The sequence below is a fragment of the Chenopodium quinoa genome, unplaced genomic scaffold (assembly GCF_001683475.1).
Source record: "Chenopodium quinoa cultivar QQ74 unplaced genomic scaffold, ASM168347v1, whole genome shotgun sequence".
Taxonomy (NCBI): Eukaryota; Viridiplantae; Streptophyta; class Magnoliopsida; order Caryophyllales; family Amaranthaceae; genus Chenopodium; species Chenopodium quinoa.
In genome coordinates, this window is record NW_018744240.1 from 994,974 (window position 1) to 1,013,442 (window position 18,469).

The window sequence follows — 18,469 nt, forward strand, 5'->3', positions numbered from 1 at the left end:
TGATCTTATCAGCTCTTATTAGAACTTATTTTAGTTATAAATTGAACTTGGGTAGCCCTAATTAACCCATAACACAACTTTTCTGAACTTATCTTATCTAAACCTTCTGAACTTGTTAACCCTTATATGAACTTATAAATAAATGGAAATAAGGTGAACAGAACAGGGCCTTAGTTAATGGATTGTCTTACCTCACTTCTGTTAAGTAACTTTGCAAAAGATGTAATACACGCTCTATATGTTGTTACTTTTACAAATTCTATGCAATTTGTTGAAACATTTGAATTTCTTACCCAAAATATGAGCGACTTTATCATTGTTCACATCTAAAATTCCTTTTTCACTACTACATTTTTGATCTAATGCAACGGTACAAAAATAGCTAATACAACGGCTTATTTCATACCGTTGTATTAGACTAGGCTAATCCGTTGTATTACACTAAACAGGGCTAATACAACGGTTTATACTAACCGTTGTATTAGATATACTAATCCGTTGCATTAGATGAGCTAATCCAACGGATTATTCTTCTAACACAACGGATAGTGTTCCCGAATTTTTTTTTTTTATTTTTCAGTTGGAGCTAATCCAACGGATCAGTGGAGCTAATCCAACGGAACAGCCCCAAAAAATAAAAAAAGAAAAAAGAATAAGACCTAATACAACGGATGAGTAAAAAAAAAACAAAAAAAAACCGGGAAATGCTGAAATATTAGAGCCAAAAATGAAATTGAAACCCCTTTCCCAAACTTCTCCTTCCTTCGTTCTCCTCCCTAGCTCGCTGCTGCTCCTTCCTTCGTTCTCCTCCCTAGCTCGCCGCTGCTCGCTGCCGCCGCTGCTTCGTTCTCCTCCCTCGCCGCCGCTGGTTCGTGCTCAAATCTCTATTTAAGGTATACCTTGAATTTTCGTCTACCAATTATGGATTTGTTGATTTTGTTTTGCAATTAGTTTTAGTTTGAACCTTGCATGTGGCTGATTGCTCGAATCTTTGGATTTGTTGATTTGTTCGAATGTTGCATGTGGCTGATTGCTTGCTTGAGGGTGGTTGTTGGGGTGGTTTTTCGATTTATGAACCCTAATTTTTTTTGGGGGGTTTATTTGGGAATACTTGACATACCTGTTGAAGTTAGCTGCTCGAATCTTAACCTTTTCTCAGTTCTTTCTGGTGGCTTTTGCAGTTTGCTTCTTGTAAAACCTGTACAATTAATATGAGGTTACAGTATCTAAATTTCTTCTGTAGTATACTAGACAACTTATTTTGTGCCGTTAGTTTTGATATTACTTTGGCTCAGACATTGCTCATAATTATGTTGCAACCTTTGTTCTTTTTTATGTAAATCTGTTTGGGTGGGCGTATTTGGACAATTTGCTATAAACAGAACCCAACAGGCAATTAGCTTATGTAGCTTTATGCAATCCGAACTCTTTTTTTGCTCCTTGATATATCATTCGGCTCTATGTTCTGTTTTCTAAATCTTACTGTGGTCTGTGCTTTGGATTTCCTCTGTTACCGAGCTGCTGTCCTTGCTTTTCTAGGTTCCATGTTCTTGATTATGTTCCCTTTTTCCAGAAATGAGTTAGATGAATTGATCTTAGGTGCACTGACGAACTACAACGTTCTCTATCTTAAAATTGGAATCTTGAAGCTATTTCTTGTTAGGTACTTTCTACCAGGTTAGTTTGGCCTGTTCAATTTCCATGGACAGATGGACTGAATATCTGAATGTACTCTTTTGCATGAATAAATCAAAATATAGTGTTTATGACCGAATCACTACTTTCTTTTTCTGTTTTGATAGACACTACTTCATATTAATTTTGAAGTGGATTTTCTCATCAAATTTGTTGTTTTTGACTAATTAGTAGCGTGAAATATGATCTGGGTTTGCTTCAATTTTAATATTTTCAAGTGCTTTAAATGAATAAATGGTATTAAAACACTTAGCGAAAGGCTCACAGAGCTTCTCCATCATTAATGCCCTTTGATTTTGCCTTAGGAGTCACTACAGCTCGAAAGCTGGCAGTATTACACTAAACTTTTGAACTCCAGCAAAAATTCTTACAGTCTTACTGTTATCACTGCCAATCAATTATTCAGCTAAAACTACTATTAGAAAGGGATGGGAGGCCCAAAATTAAAGGGAACAAGAGTAAATTTTTAAAATATTGAGCCAAAAAAAAAATCAATGTTTTGGTAAATGGAGAGAAGCAGAACACAGCATAAACAACGAGAATGCCGATAAAATCATTTACAAGGAAAGGAAGGTGGGCGTAAAACTGTAAGAAGATTGGTGAGAAGGTCGTGTTATAAGGGAGAAAGATGAATCGGTTGTTTATAGAGGTGAATGGGTGGGGAGGCAGTACGTGGGGCTGGATGGGAAAGGGTGGGGGTAACATAGAGGTGAAGGAACACTTTAAAACCGTTTCTAATGGTTTGTACATCAAAGAGTAGACCCTGAGTGAGTAACAAGAGTCTAGGAACTACAGTAGGCACCTAATGCCTATAGGAAAAAAAAGATATTAACATTATTAGGTATGATGAATTAAACAGATTTCAGCAAAGACAGCAAAAGATCCAATTAGGTTTAGAAGATGAACAAGACATTAATCACAAGAATAGTGGTCTTCATATTAACAAATGACCCGATGACATTTCATTCAAAAAATTTCAGCAAAGTTGAGCAATAAGGTAAAGTGGTAACATACTTTTATATTTATTAACCTCATCAGCTGGATCATATGATGCAAACTATGGACTACAAATACCAAAAAAGATAAGAATTTCCAAATAATACCTCCTCCACTTCCTTCTCTGTAGCAAGCTTGTTCAATGACCCCACAAACAACTTGTACTCAACTGTGCCTAACAAATAAAACAACAAACTGAGCTTTAAACAAATCAAGCAATAATGCAAAATGGTGCCTATTTAACCAGTTCATGTCATCCCTCCTAAATTTTAAATCTCCCTCCACCAAATTCCATAATCTCCAAAACCAGCAATAGAAAAGATACATAATTTTTTTAACAAGAAAAGAATGCAAAAGATCAATGGAGACAGATGCACCCCCACTGGCCCAAAGACATTTGAAAACACAAAAGGGAATCAATAACTTCAAGAGAAGCTCTACCAAATAGTTCTTTTACATGGCAGAAAACGTGTCCCTACTCTTTTTAGAGTAGCCATTTTCAACTACTAAAGAATTCATCATGCTATTCATTAATAAAAAGTAATAATTGTTATGGTACAAATTTACACTACTTTTGCCTATGCAATAGGTACTAACCCCATATGCAGCCATTACAGAAATATGTACAAAATACTAATAAAGTACACGCATTTAAAATTACCTAGCAATAACATTTTCTATTTTGCATTCTCAGTTGAAGAATCTTTCTTATCTGATTCTGCCATCTTTGTTAAAGCACTGGTTGAGATATATATAAACTTGTTAAGCTGGATAAACTTACGAATGCAGTGTTTATTACCACAGAAACATCAAGTGAATTGTCCTCGAAAAGGAAAAAACATCGAGGTCGAACAATGCTCCACAGGGTTCACGCACGTTCAAGAGAGGAGCGTCTTGTGATTGTTCTGAACTCATTAGGTCAGCCAGTTGGACCTACTAAGGAGATTGTGCAAGAGTTCAAGTTTTTTCTGGGAACGGTGGCAAGGGATTCCGAACTTGCACCGCTTAACTACAGAACTTTTCCTAGCCTACCGACACTTGATAAGATATTGGATTATGTCTAGGTAATATACAATGATACTGTTGCATTACACGTACACCTCCACACGTTACTAATGTTTTAGCTTGAATAGGAGAAGTATATGGTCCCCCATGCCGGGTTAAATTGGGTGATGGATGCTGTAAATAGTTGTTGGAAATATTATAAATGCCAAATCAAGAAGAAACACTTCTATGCATATGATACGGATGATTTAAGGTGGGAACATAAACCAGATACAATCTCCGATCAGATGTTCCTAGATCTTCTACAATATTGGCATACCGATGAGGCGAAGGTAATGTATATTGATTCTAATCTAATTCTCTCGAATAATTTTATCTAATATGTGTTTAATTTTGAATTAAATGGTGGTTTCCGATTTTCCCTAGGCAATTAGCCAAAGCAACAAAAGCAATCGTCTAATGTTAGATGATATGCACACTTTGGGACGCAAATCATATGCTATTTTACGCCATGAGTTGGTAAGTACATTTTTTAAAATATAAATTATAGGCATGTTGCATATATTTTTATTCTAATTTCATATATTATGATTTACATATATATAGAAACAACAAGATCCCGACAAGAAAGAACCTTCTCAAGCAAAGGTTTACAAGGAATCAAGAAAAAAAAGTGCTGAAAGGACATACATTAGCAGCTTTGAAAAAGCAAAAGAGAATATTGTAAGTTATTCGATAATTAGTAACATTGTACGCCTAAATATTGTTAGTTATTCGATAATTAGTAACATATTACTATGTTTGCCTAAACAGGACAAAATTGATGCTTTGGAGTCAGCACAATCACAAGAAGATGGTAATGTATGCAATGACCCTTACAGTGAAGTGATTCCACCTTCTAAACGCAAAAGTTGTTTGCATCTATATGGCTCGGGTGTGAAGAAGAGTGATTTGAAGAACAAAGATACAAAGTCAAATTACATACTCCCGGAGGAATTCCTGGTAGGCATAAAAACACAATTAGTCCAAGAAATTGCACCTACCATCACCGCTGCAGTTTTGGATTCGATTCGCGAGGTGAACCCCGGGATTAATCTTGTGGTTCCTAGTACTCTGCAGCAATTGACTCCGCATGATGCATCTAGTGCACCAAATCAAAATACTGCCCAAAGTGGACAATCTTCAAAATCATTTAATCAGGTATAATCTGCACTTCTCTGCTCTAAACTTTGATTTCTAAACTTCCCCTGACTGCTTGCTTGACTGCTTGACTGACTGACTGACTGACTGACTGACTGACTGACTGATTGCCTGCCTGACTGACTGACTGCCTGCCTGACTAACTAACTGACTAACTGACTTGCCTGCCTGATTGACTGCTTGCCTGCCTGACTGAAAGCTTGCCTGCCTGCTTGACTGCTTGCCTGCTTGCTTGTCTACCTGCCTGACTGACTGCTTGCCTGCCTGACTGAAAGCTTGCCTGCCTGCCTGACTGCTTGCCTGCTTGCTTGCCTACCTGCCTGCCTTCCTACTATAGAAGGGGCTGGCGTAGTTATGCTGAGTTTGCCCATATAGAGCCTCACAACTTGCATCATCCCACTCCTTATCTCCCTCTAGCATTCCCCGAGCATAACAATCAGGTGTGCGATAATTAATGTTGTATGCTGATCACATTATGCTGGATCTTGTCTCCCATGTGAGACTGTCAGAGACTGGCTAGCCGACCCCTGCTGCAGCAACTCTCACTCCTCCCTGCTCTGACTCTAATTCAATTGAAACAGAAAATCAAGGCTCACTCAAGGAATTAATTGCTAATAATTGACTGAACAGTGTAATTAATGTTTCTAGGGAGAATGTTGGTATTTATTGATAACTAATTTCAGATTACAAACGCATGACTTAAGGCCATGAATCTCTTAGTAGCTTTAAGCCACAACTCTCTCAATGTGTTTACAATTTTCTCAATGACCCTCCAACATGAGTGGTTTCCTATTAATACAAGGAGTTGCTTCTAAAGCTTACAAAACATCATAGCTAAATTACAACTAATTAACCAACAGCTTTACTAGGGAAGAGCTCAATATCCAATGGTCCTTTCTGTGCAAAGGTATCCTTGAGCAAAAGTGTTTCTGACTTCTTCTTCTTTCTCCAAAAGTGACGGCTTAACAAGGCTGCCTAAGCCTTGTGTGTAATTGTTGTGTTCCTTCTTGTGCCCTCCTGTTGTCCCCCACCTCGGTCTCTTCACTCATACACTCGAAAGGCCTTGCCGGTATTAGAGTCTATAGCAGAGACATCTAAAATGCCTTAACTTCTATTTTTATCTCTTTGATGTATTAAATCCTGGAAGTGGGTTTCCATTTTGATAACCTGGATTCCTGAGGAATCTCATAAAATCTTTATCTTTGGATGATAGTCAGTCTCTCCCCTTTTATTTATCTTCCAATATTCAAGATGACTTCTTTCTGTCAGAAAGTAATCAATCTCTCTAAGTAATTCTTAGCTTGGGATGAAGCTTTGTTTTATCCCAAGGGGGCCGAGGCCCTTGTAAAAATACTATACTGCATACAAGTATTGCTTAAATCTTTACAGCATTCTACATTAATATGTTCCTGGTATTTAACAACTTCGAGCTGTTTAAACATAGCATTAGCTCAAACTGTTGATATAGCCTTCTGATGTCTTTTGTTTGTTTGATTTCACTTACCATTGGATGTGGAAAACTGTTAAAATTATGATATATTGCCAAGGATGTCTGATTTTTGTTCTCTTATTGTATATTTTGTACTTTGATGACTGATTTGTGTGTTGTTGTGCGTTATTTAATTTCCCCAATTGGTGTTGTTATTGTTGTTGGTATTGTGGCTTATGCATTACTTTTTTTACTTAGGTGGTTGATGACGATGAGCTACCCCGGGATGAATGAAGTAAGGACTAATGTTGATTTTATGTATCTATTGCAACTTCTAGAGAGCTTTCAAATTAAACGTTTGTTAATTAATTAGCTAGTGAACTTTCATTTATAATTAGTTAGTATTGACACTTCGTTTACTTTTGTAATGCAACGAATATATATTATATGTACTTCGTTTATTTTGTAATGCAACGAAGATATATTATATGTACTTTGTTTATTTAAATTATAAATATACTAATATAATTTATATTTATTATTATAGATTTAAAAAAAAAAAAAAATTTACCTAATACAACGGTTTTAAAAAACAAAAAGAAAAAAAAGGGGGCTAATACAACGGTATTAAAAAAGGGGGGGGGGGCTAATACAACGGATGTAAAAAAAATAAAAATAATAAAGGACCTAATCCAACGGATTGGGCGAAAAATCCGTTGGATTAGGTAGATACCTAATACAACGGATTCATCAATCCGTTGGATTAGGTCCAATTATTCCCAAAAAAACAAAAGGGAACCTAATCCAACGGATTGAAGAAACCGTTGGATTAAATCTATTTTTCCGTTGTATTAGACCTAATCCAACCCTTGCAAATGTAACGGTTGGTAACCGTTGTATTAGGTCTAATACAACGGTTTTTGACACCTAATACAACAAAAAAAGCCGTTGTATTAGCTCTTAAATGTAGTAGTTTTTTTTTTTATTTTTTTTTTTTAAACTATTCAAAATTCAACATACCTAGTATAATAAAACTAACTCAATTCTTTCAGATGATACAGGAGAATAAAGCATTACATGTATAGGTTAAATTAATAAAGTATGTAAAGATGATTACATATAATTTAGTCATGAAATTTGTTGCTTGAGTTGCCTCCTGACAAGATAAGATTAGAGATCCTTACGAATTTAGGAACATCTTTCTCCGTAATGACGATGATGATTTTGAAAAATCGGCTAAGGTTTTCATGAGTACTGAATAAGATTGGTTTCGAAAATAACACTTCTTTAATACCTTCTTGAAGTGTCAAAGCTCCTACTAGCAATTACAATATTTCTAAATTGAAACTACTTAATTTAGAGTTTGCAAATTTAAAGTTTTAAGGTGATATTCAATGACAAGACCCAAATTTAATTTCCCATTTGAATGAAAAGAACCAATAGATTTTAATTTGAAATGGAAGGAAAAGTCTTTATCTTTAGACAGTAAAAATTTAATCCTCACAATTATTGAGAGATTGTTATACACCCGATTATTCGGATACACAGTGCACCCAATAATATTTAAGTAATATTTCTCATTCAGTTAATTATTATTCATTTAATCATTAAAAAAAAACGAAAATTAACATTTGGTTAGTTGGATGCACCATGCACTCGGTGCAATTACAAAATTTCGAGTGCATATCAGCGCATAGCATCTATTGACAAACGAAGCGTATAGGAGGGTAGAAGCGTAATTTACCAAGCATTAGAAAACTTGAATATTCCACTTAACTGTGCTAGTGGTACATTTAATACTCTGAAAATGTATCACTGAAATCACATTGGTACATTTAATCAAAGTAGAACGTACGTTTTGTACTTTGAATTGTACCACTAGAAAACCAGTGTCATCCTATACACTTTCTAAGCACATAGGTGCTATGCGCTAATACTCATTCCAAAATTTCAACCTTTACCCGAGGAAGCATTTCCCGGCAAACACAATATTTGCCACATAAAAAAAAAAAAAAAAAAAAAAAAATCATCTTTCCAGTAAAAAAAAGTACTCCGTAACTTCTCCTATGAATAAAAGCATTTTCAATGCACTTTTCATCCATTTCCAGTTCATAGAATTCTCTCTACAAATCTAATAATTAGGGTTATCGATCTACTTTCTTCTATTCAAATCCAATACTATTCAGGTATTCATTTTATTTTTAATTTTTGTTTTAATTTCGGTTGTTCGTGTTCTCAAAATTCAAATCTTAGCTATATTCTTCAATTTAATCAACGAATTCCCTTTTTTTTTTTTTTTTTGAGAATTTGTTCGTTGCTTACAATTGGCGAAGAAATTACGATTCTGACGAACTTGATTAATAATCGTAATTATCAATTTATGGATATGATTAGCTTTTACAATTTGAAACTTTGACTTGTAATAATTTGTTTTGGCAATGCTTGGTTTATTTATGAAATGTATTGCTTTAGTTTCATCACTAAATAATTAACTGGAAAAGAAAAACCATGCAATATGTGTTGATTTTTGATTACTATGTAAATGTCATGTTTATCTTTAAGTTGTATAACAACAATTTTGGTTTGTTGTTGGAGTTTAGGGTTTGATGCTTTGTTAAGCTGGTGAATTTGTGATTCAAAGCTATGGCTTGGTTCCGAGCTGGATCTTCTGTAGCAAAGCTTGCTGTTAGGAGGACAGTAGCTCAGGGGCGTTCTTACGTGTCTAGAGCGCGATCCACTGAATTGCAAAGCCGCTATTTTGTTAATTCACAGCCCCGTTTTTTCCATAGCACGGTTTCAAAACCAAATGCAGCTCCTGTTCCACGTGCTGTGCCCCTTTCGCGGCTTACTGATAGTTTCCTTGATGGGACTAGTAGTATTTACCTAGAGGAGTTACAAAGAGCTTGGGAAGCTGATCCTAGCAGTGTTGATGAGTCTTGGGACAATTTCTTTAGGAACTTTGTTGGCCAAGCAGCTTCGTCACCAGGGATTTCGGGGCAGACTATTCAGGAAAGTATGCGTTTACTATTGCTTGTGAGGGCTTACCAAGTTAATGGTCACTTTAAGGCCAAGTTGGACCCGTTGGATCTGGAGCAAAGACTGATTCCTGATGATTTGAATCTGGATGTTCATGGATTCAGTGAAGCTGACCTAGATCGTGAATTCTTCCTTGGAGTATGGAGGATGGCCGGGTTTTTGTCTGAGAATCGTCCTGTTCAGACTCTTAGAAATATCCTTAACCGTCTTGAGCAGGCATATTGTGGAAGCATTGGTTATGAGTATATGCATATAGCTGATCGTGAGAAGTGTAACTGGTTAAGAGACAGAATTGAGACCCCTACACCAATGGAATATAACAAGGAGAGGCGTCAAGTGATGCTGGATAGGCTTATATGGAGTACTCAGTTTGAGAGTTTTCTAGCAACTAAATGGACTACAGCTAAAAGGTTCGGTCTTGAAGGTTGTGAAACTCTCATTCCTGGTATGAAGGAGATGTTTGATAGATCAGCGGATCTTGGGGTTGAGAATATTGTCATTGGAATGTCTCACAGGGGTAGGTTAAATGTGTTGGGTAATGTTGTAAGAAAACCACTTCGACAGATATTTAGTGAGTTTAGTGGCGGCATAAAACCTACAGATGAGGTTGGTCTTTACACAGGAACGGGAGATGTCAAGTACCATTTAGGAACTTCTTATGATAGGCCTACTAGGGGTGGTAAGCGGATCCATCTCTCATTGGTTGCCAATCCAAGTCACTTAGAAGCCGTGGATCCAGTTGTGGTTGGGAAAACAAGGGCTAAACAATATTATTCTAATGATGTTGACAGGACCAAGAATATGGCTGTTTTAATCCATGGTGATGGCAGTTTTGCTGGACAAGGTGTAGTCTATGAGACACTCCATCTTAGTGCTCTTCCAAATTATACCACTGGTGGTACTATCCACATTGTGGTAAACAATCAAGTTGCTTTTACAACTGATCCAAGGGCAGGAAGATCATCACAATACTGTACTGATGTCGCTAAAGCTCTGAATGCTCCCATTTTTCATGTAAATGGGGATGACTTGGAGGCCGTGGTTCATGTTTGTGAGCTTGCTGCAGAGTGGCGTCAAACCTTCCATTCAGATGTTGTGGTCGACATAGTTTGCTATCGTAGATTTGGTCACAATGAGATTGATGAGCCATCTTTCACGCAACCAAAAATGTATAAGGTAAGTCTGTTAAAAAAACTTGTTCTTTTTCCGGGTTGTATGTTTCTTGGTGTTAACTACATTAGCTAGTCTTACAATGTGCATGTTCATCTACTGCATTTTTTGTATGAAACTGCTGTACTTGAGACTACCAGGGATAGACGATCAAATGCCTGACTGTTGAATTGGAAGAGGGTTAGTGGAAGAAGCAAAAGAATCACAGAACGCTGTCCTCTAACCTTAGGTTTATTTTTTAACAGGTCATCCGAAGTCACCCTTCTGCTCTTGAAATGTACAAGAAGAAAGTTCTGGACGCTGGGGAAATGTCAAAGGAAGTTATTGATCAGATTCAAAAAAAGGTTATAACAATCCTTAATGAGGAGTTTGACGCCAGCAAGGATCATGTGGCTAAAAAGAGGGAGTGGCTTTCAGCTTATTGGCTAGGTTTCAAGTCACCCGAGCAGCTTTCCAGAATCCGTAACACTGGGTACTTGTTCTTTTTGGATTTTCTAAAAATAAATTATTAGGTGTCTACGTGGCACTTGTTTGTGAATTACTGTTTGAATTGTCATTTTATATCATGGTTTTTTTTTTCAGGGTTCAACCAGAGATCTTGAAGAATGTTGGCAAGGCAATCACCACACTTCCTGAAACATTTAAGCCACACAAAGCTGTGAAAAGGATTTATGAGCAACGTGCTCAGATGATTGAAACTGGGGAGGGCATTGATTGGGCAGTTGGAGAAGCACTAGCCTTTGCTACTCTGCTAGTTGAAGGAAATCATGTCCGATTGAGCGGTCAAGATGTTGAGAGGGGTACATTCAGCCATAGGCATTCTGTACTCCATGATCAAGAAACTGGAGAAAAATACTGCCCATTGGACCATGTCAATATCAACCAAAATGACGAAATGTTTACTGTTAGTAACAGGTGAGCTCTTTATAAGTCTGGCTTTGCACCCAATACTTGATGCAAACAATTCTATTTTGGATTGAACTCATGACATCTTTCTTTTTGTTTTTGAGGACTCAAATATTTAACTTACCCTCTGTCAAACTTAATTTAGTTTGCCTTTGAAGTCTAAAGGGTACGTTTTAGGATGGATTCTTAAGGATTAAACCATGGCATCTTACAGTTCCGGGTTCTGGGAAATTAAATCATCAGTAAACATATTTGAAAGTTTTTCAGAAAATAATTTAGTTCCATGAGAGATAAGATCTAATGGTTTGCAAATTCATGCAAAACAGGGGTATGATGAGGAATTTTAAATTTTCATTAATCTGTCTTTTCTACGCAGAGTCCTAGTTGCCTTTAGTTGCCTATGCTAACTTTGCATCTCGTGGCATGTTGTTCTCCCGTCAGCTTTAGTGCAATTTTCTTAGCCAATACGGCCAATTTTTATTTTCTTTCCAAACCTAAGAGTTATAGAACCTGTAGTTTTATAGTCATCAATTGATGGGTTAAGATTGGTTTATAGGATCACAATAGCAATCTAGAGAAAGAACATGATCCTTGAAGAAAGCAAGTTTTTATGTGAAGAACCAGAGGTGCTGTTTGTACTGGTTATAATTACTGTTTGACATAATGGTCTGAATGTTCTCATTTAGATAGGCCATTCTGTAATATTGTTAATTTCTGGTGTAATCCCCCCTTCCCTGACATCCTGGCCTTTATATCCGGGCCTTGGTGGAAGATATAGGAATTGAACCACTTGTGTTCAAAGTCATTTGGACAGATTACCAAATTGAATTGATTATCCAACAAATTATTCTCATATCAGTTGAACTTAATTGAAGAAATTAAAATTTACGATTATACCTTACATTTTTTTCCATAGGTCATAGCTCATAGGAATTCCCTTGTATTTGGGGAAGAGAAAAGTCAGGAAACAATGGAAGTTTCTGTACCTTGTTGTAGGGACTTAAATTTTTATACTATCAATTAAATTTTGGGGTTGAATATTGATGTCTCAAGTTTGGGGAAACTTCTAAGGTGTGGAATTGTAAATGTTAGAATGATTCTACAGAAACATAAACTGAGGGATATGGAGAGGAAAAGTGATAGAGGGAGAGGGAACAACAAATGAAGAATAAAGAATTAATATGCTACACCCTGACCATTGAACCGCGCTTCATTATCAGGCAATAAAGGTTGCGCGTCAGTTTTGCATATTATTTTCGAGAATTTTATGGGTTCAGTTGAACCCACTCTTGATAGGTTTTGAGTCGTTCGGAGGACTTGTTGTCAGTTGCTTAATCCTATTCTAATAGTTTAATTTGTTTTCTTGGTGCAGCTCCCTTTCAGAGTTTGGTGTTCTTGGTTTTGAATTAGGATATTCCATGGAAAATCCCAATTCGTTAGTTCTCTGGGAAGCTCAGTTTGGTGACTTTTCTAATGGGGCACAAGTAATTTTTGATCAGTTCTTGAGCAGCGGAGAAGCAAAGTGGTTGCGGCAAACTGGTCTTGTTGTGCTACTTCCTCATGGATATGATGGTCAAGGACCTGAGCATTCAAGTGCACGATTGGAACGTTTCCTACAGGTATCAGTCTCTGCTTGAAGGCTTCATTGAGAATTTTTACTTTAAGAAGCTTATATGGACGTAAATGGACCTCATGAACTGCTTTTTCCATATATATGAACTTACAGCTATTTTTTTTTGTAAGATCCTCAACAGAGTGGTGGAAGTTTTTTTTTTTTTCTTTTTTTTTTTTTGGAAAGACGGAGTAGTGGAAGAATTTGTCATAGTATTTCATTGTTATTGGCCTGAGTGTGGAGTCAGGTTTTAGGGCGATGTTTTAAGTGGTTCATTCACTGTGCTTTGAATCATGGGTACAGTTTTTGTGTGAGGATGCCATTTAATTTTCTGACAAATAATGGCTTGATATGTTGGGCAAGTAGACTTTGTCCTTATAATTGGATATGGGTGCTGGTAAACATATTCCAGATTTTAAGAAACTTCAATCTAATTGCAAGTAAATGCATAAATAGGAGCTAAATGTTGTTCATGTGGTTGAGCTGAGCCTGAACCTATCTATGTTGCTCCAAAGCTTTGTGATCTGAACTGCATATCTTGATTTCGTCCAAGAATGATCTAAGGATGTCAAAAAACTATCCCTTCTCTGTTTGATTGACTAGATTGGTGTTCATATATGATAGATCCTTGAGTAAAAATGGTCATTGCATAACCATCTCATTGGAAGGGCAGTTATGGGTCATCCTCAATTTTCATTTTACTCTATTTCACCAGGGGGTGGTAGGTTTGGAGATATATGTGCTCTGTTTCATGTAATGGCACTTAATCGCTTGGGAAGATTTTAGCTCTGTGATTGAACTTCTGGTGAGTCAGATGAGCCTGACTGCGTGTGCTTTAAATATTTTCCTTTCAGATGAGTGATGACCACCCCTATGTCATACCTGAGATGGAACCCACACAACGGAAGCAGATCCAGGAATGCAATTGGCAAGTTGTCAATGTAACAACCCCTGCTAATTACTTCCATGTTTTGCGTCGTCAGGTGAGTGCATTTTATCAGCTCCTGTAATCTGAAACGTTGTGAAATATATCTTCCATTGTTCTGTTTGCTCATATTATTTTCTTGTTCTATTCAGATACACAGGGAGTTCCGCAAACCTCTGATTGTCATGTCACCAAAGAATTTACTTCGTCACAAAGAATGCAAATCAAATCTTTCTGAATTTGATGATGTTCAGGGTCATCCTGGTTTTGATAAACAAGGAACCAGATTCAAGCGTCTCATTAAGGATCAGAATATGCACTCGGATCGTGAGGAGGGCATTAGGCGTTTGATTCTGTGCTCTGGGAAAGTAAGTGTTTTTCCATTTGGTCAACATTATAGCATCATATTTTTTGTGTTTGCTTCATCAATCAGGATTTAGGACCTTTGTTAGTGCAAATTTTGCCAGATAAGTAGGCAACAATATTGGATGACGCAAAAGAAATTAGTAGCTAAATATGTTTGATTTCTTTGTTCATTGTGTCATGGGCCAATGTTTAACCTGAAGATGTGTTAATTTGTGCAACACTGGCATGTGTTCTGAAGTTTATCAATTATGTTGGTGTCCTGGTGAATTCACTGTTCCTCACTCTGAAATTGTGTAGGTTTACTACGAGCTTGATGAACACAGGAAGAAAGAAAATAGCAGTGATGTTGCCATCTGTAGAGTGGAGCAACTTTGCCCTTTCCCATATGACCTTGTCCAACGAGAGTTGAATCGGTATCCAAGTAAGTTTCTAAATTGGTTTGGTTACGTGCGTATAGTCAGGTTGCCCAGTATATTTTACTCATTAATGTTTTTTAAACGTCCATATATCATCGAAAGTTTGCCTGTATATTATCTTTACTCCTCAAACTTGCATTGAAGATGTCTAGTTTCAGGCATTTAAGCGTTCCACATTCTAATTCATGCTGCATTTACTTAGTGGTTACCTGTAACAATATTTTAGTTGCATTAGAGTTTTAACTTACGATATTTACTGCAGATGCTGAGGTTGTCTGGTGTCAGGAAGAGCCAATGAACATGGGCGCTTACAGCTACATTGCACCTCGTCTATGTACTGCAATGAAATCTGTAAATAGAGGAACTGCTGATGACATTAAGTATGTTGGGCGCCTTCCATCTGCTGCAACTGCTACTGGTTTTATCTCAGTTCATAGCAGAGAACAGACCGAGCTTGTGCAGAAAGCATTGCAACCAGAGCCAATACCATTCCCTTGAGCCTCTGCTTGATTCTTTATATAATGGACCAAATTTGAGAAAAAAGAGAGCTTATTTGGTCTCTCCAAATGTTTTGTGCAGTAAAATAATTCGGAAACCATTGGTTATTGTTATTTGTTATGATTTTCTCAGAGAGAGAAATATGTCATATCAAATAAAATACGGAGTATAAAACATGGACCTTCTGGCTTTCTTGGTAGCAGTTGTTCTTTGGAGAAAGCTGGTGGTGTCTAAAACCTATTCTTGATTTGATGAATTTTGATCCTTTCTACTATGTATTTCAAGAAATATATACAACCAATACGGAGTACTAATTTTTTATAACTGAAAATTTTGTTAGCCCTTTGGCCCATGATACAATTTTTTTTGTAAAACGTGTTGCACCTTGATCGGTTGGGATAAGAGCTATCTTATAAACATGGGAGTACTTTTCTTGATTGCATATCATTATAATAACTACGAAATTATTTATTATAAACATGGGAGTACTTTTCTTGATTGCATATCATAATAGTTACGGAGTACAATATTTAGTTTGGAAACTGTAAAACAATCAGGCACGCATGTAATTATTTGTTCTTATAGTTGTATTTTGATGGTTTTACTTTCCACTTCATAATCTTATGCTTTGATTTTAACCTTGTTTTCACTTCATCAAAAGAAGTTCAGATATGATAATTCAAAAAATTTATTTAAGCTCAATATAAGTGTCACCTAAATCTAACTTATGACTAAAATAAGCTACTTTCTTCATTCTTTTTTTATTGCATTATAGGGGTTTTAGAGGCAAAATTTGGTAGTGAGAAAAAGTAAGAGAGAGAAACGTAAATATACAATATTGTCCATGTAATGTAAAGATAAAATAAAAAGCAAGTGTGAAAAAGTAAGGGTATGTTGGGTATTTGCAGTGTAAACATAGATATTTTTTGTCCTAAAATGAAAGCGGTGTAATATTTGTGAAACTTCCCTAAAAGGCAAGTGATACTATATTAAAAGAACGGAGGAAGTATATGAAGTGATAATATTTTTTTTTTTTTTGAAACCATATGAAGTAATAAATTATGGCGAAGGTATTGGGTGCTAAAAAACACGAAAATTTGCGTGCGACAGGCTTAGCTGATATATTTCACTTGTTGGCTGATATGTTTCATGTATCGGCTGATATGTTTCATTTGTTGGTTGATAGGGTTTTTGTGTTGGCTAATATGTTTTTTATTTTATTTTTTTATTTTATTTTATTTTATTTTTAAATTTTTGATATGTTCCTTTTGTTGGCTACTATTAGACATCATTTAGCTGATATATTTCTTTAGTTGGCTGGTAGCTTTATTTGTTGGATGATATGTATTTAATTGTTGGCTGATATGTATATTTTGTTGGCTTACCTGTTGCTTTTATATGTTGATTTCATCCTTTTGTAGGCTGACATGCTTCATTTGTTAGCTGATATGTTCCTTCTGTTGCCTGATAAGAACCTTTTATTGGCCGATATATTCTTCTTGTTGGCTAATATGTATCTATTTTTGGCTGATATATTCCTTTTGTTGGCTGATACGTTTTTATTAATGTCTGATATGCCCCTAATGTTGACGGAAATCAGACATCAATTGGCCGATATGTTTATTTTAATGGCTGATATGCGTCCTTTGTTGGCTAATATGATTAACAACATACATATATATACTTTCATTTCCTTGTCTCTCTCCTCTTTCCCCATCTTCCTCTCTTTCTTTCTCTTGTTTCAAATGAACCCGATCCATTTCATTTGCTCACCTCCTTTCTTCTCCAACTTCTCAAATCAGCCACAAATCCCACGCCACTCCACCGTACCCACCTGAAAGGAATGGTGTCCTTCGAACAAGTGTATTATTCCTATAGAGGGTTCGAAATTAATTAAAAAGCTAATTATTCAGTGAGGTCAAGTGATCGGAATGCCTAGCTGGAGGCCGCTTCCGATCAGTAATATTAATGAATAATTAATATTACAGCTTAATCTTGACTGAACCCTTCGAGTCACACCCAATCGTGTAACCGAACCAAAGCGACGAATTAATCCGAAGGATTATATGAGTCAATAGAGATTTTACGAACAAAGACGTCGGATTCTGAGCTTAGAGCGTCGAAGCCGAGCGTCGTAAGTCGAGTCGAATTAAGGAGTCGACGAGACGGAAAAATCATCCAAACAACAAGTCATTGCTTAGTCGTAGCCTCGCATTCACCTAACCATGCAAGGGCTAGGCTAGCATAGGCCACCAGTCGCAAGGCATGGTTGTGCCGCAAGCGCGGCATGCATGCGCGTACTAGGCTTGCTGGCTGAGCATGCTTGCGGGGCTGGTGCGCCTGGCCGCTCGCACGCTAGCACCAGCACGCATCAATGCATGGTTGGGCTAGCAGACCCTACTACAAGCTAGCACTTGGCTAGTAGCACGCAAGGGACAACAGCAAGCCCATGCTAGCAAGGCATCAGCAGCAAGCCCATGCTAGCAAGGCATCAACAGCTAGCAAAGCTCGCTGGGCCTCGCTAGCAAGAGCAGCGCCCAGCAGCTCGCCTAAGCGAGGCATGCTATTGTGAGCTAGTGTGAGGCCGCATGCGCACAGGCCAGGTAGCAGGCCCAACCGAGGGACCAGGTCGCGTATCTTTTAATTAGGGATTAATATAAAACCTCCCTAATATCAGTATTAGGGTTAAGAGAGAGAGAGTGAGAGCCGTTCTTGAGAAATACAAGAATCATCTTTGTAATCTTTGCAGTTTATAGTGAAATCATTCGATCTCGGTGCCCGTGGACGTAGCTATCACATCGATAGTGAACCACGTAAATTCTTGGTGTTGTTCTTATTGTTTGCATTGAATTTCTTTATTGTTTCTTGTTTGTTTTCGACCTTTGCTTCCGCTGTCGCACAACAATTGGTATCAAGAGCTCAGGTTCAATCCTTGGAGAGTTTCTTGAAGATAACAATGGCAGGAGATTCAACAATAAGAATTGAGAAGTTTACCGGGAAAAATAGTTTCGGGCTATGGCAAATTAAGATGAAGGCTCTGTTAAAACAACAGCAGATATGGCGTCCGTTGGCTCCAAAGAGTACTACTTCGGAGTCAGGAGACGGACCGACTGACTCGCAGTTAGAAGTTATGGAAGAGAAGGCACACTCTACCATATTACTTAGTCTTGATGATCAAATCATCACGGAGGTTGCTGATCAGGAAACGGCGGCTG

General features: G+C 37.0%; 2 protein-coding genes across 4 annotated transcripts; both read left to right on the plus strand.

Annotated features, from left to right (window-relative positions):
• The first annotated feature begins 497 nt into the window (after positions 1–497).
• LOC110694710 lies at positions 498–6,822 on the plus strand. 3 transcript variants are annotated; one of them, XM_021871881.1, is made up of 8 exons: positions 498–893; positions 1,574–1,677; positions 3,496–3,755; positions 3,825–4,028; positions 4,123–4,215; positions 4,303–4,419; positions 4,510–4,896; positions 6,584–6,822. In XM_021871881.1, exons 4-8 carry the CDS (start codon positions 3,834–3,836, stop codon positions 6,617–6,619), a joined length of 828 nt encoding a protein of 275 aa, XP_021727573.1. In that variant the 5' UTR covers positions 498–893; positions 1,574–1,677; positions 3,496–3,755; positions 3,825–3,833; the 3' UTR covers positions 6,620–6,822. The 3 variants fall into 3 exon arrangements, with proteins under 3 accessions (XP_021727573.1, XP_021727575.1, XP_021727574.1); XM_021871883.1 differs by lacking the exon at positions 1,574–1,677; XM_021871882.1 differs by lacking the exon at positions 498–893 and having other exon boundaries at positions 1,444–1,677.
• Positions 6,823–8,328: 1,506 nt separating this feature from the next.
• On the plus strand, positions 8,329–15,614 carry LOC110694712 (2-oxoglutarate dehydrogenase, mitochondrial-like). The gene is made up of 9 exons (XM_021871884.1): positions 8,329–8,511; positions 8,926–10,537; positions 10,777–11,003; positions 11,114–11,446; positions 12,810–13,056; positions 13,904–14,032; positions 14,127–14,342; positions 14,638–14,761; positions 15,019–15,614. Exons 2-9 carry the CDS (start codon positions 8,969–8,971, stop codon positions 15,252–15,254), a joined length of 3,081 nt encoding a protein of 1,026 aa, XP_021727576.1. The 5' UTR covers positions 8,329–8,511; positions 8,926–8,968; the 3' UTR covers positions 15,255–15,614.
• The last annotated feature ends 2,855 nt before the right edge of the window (positions 15,615–18,469 follow it).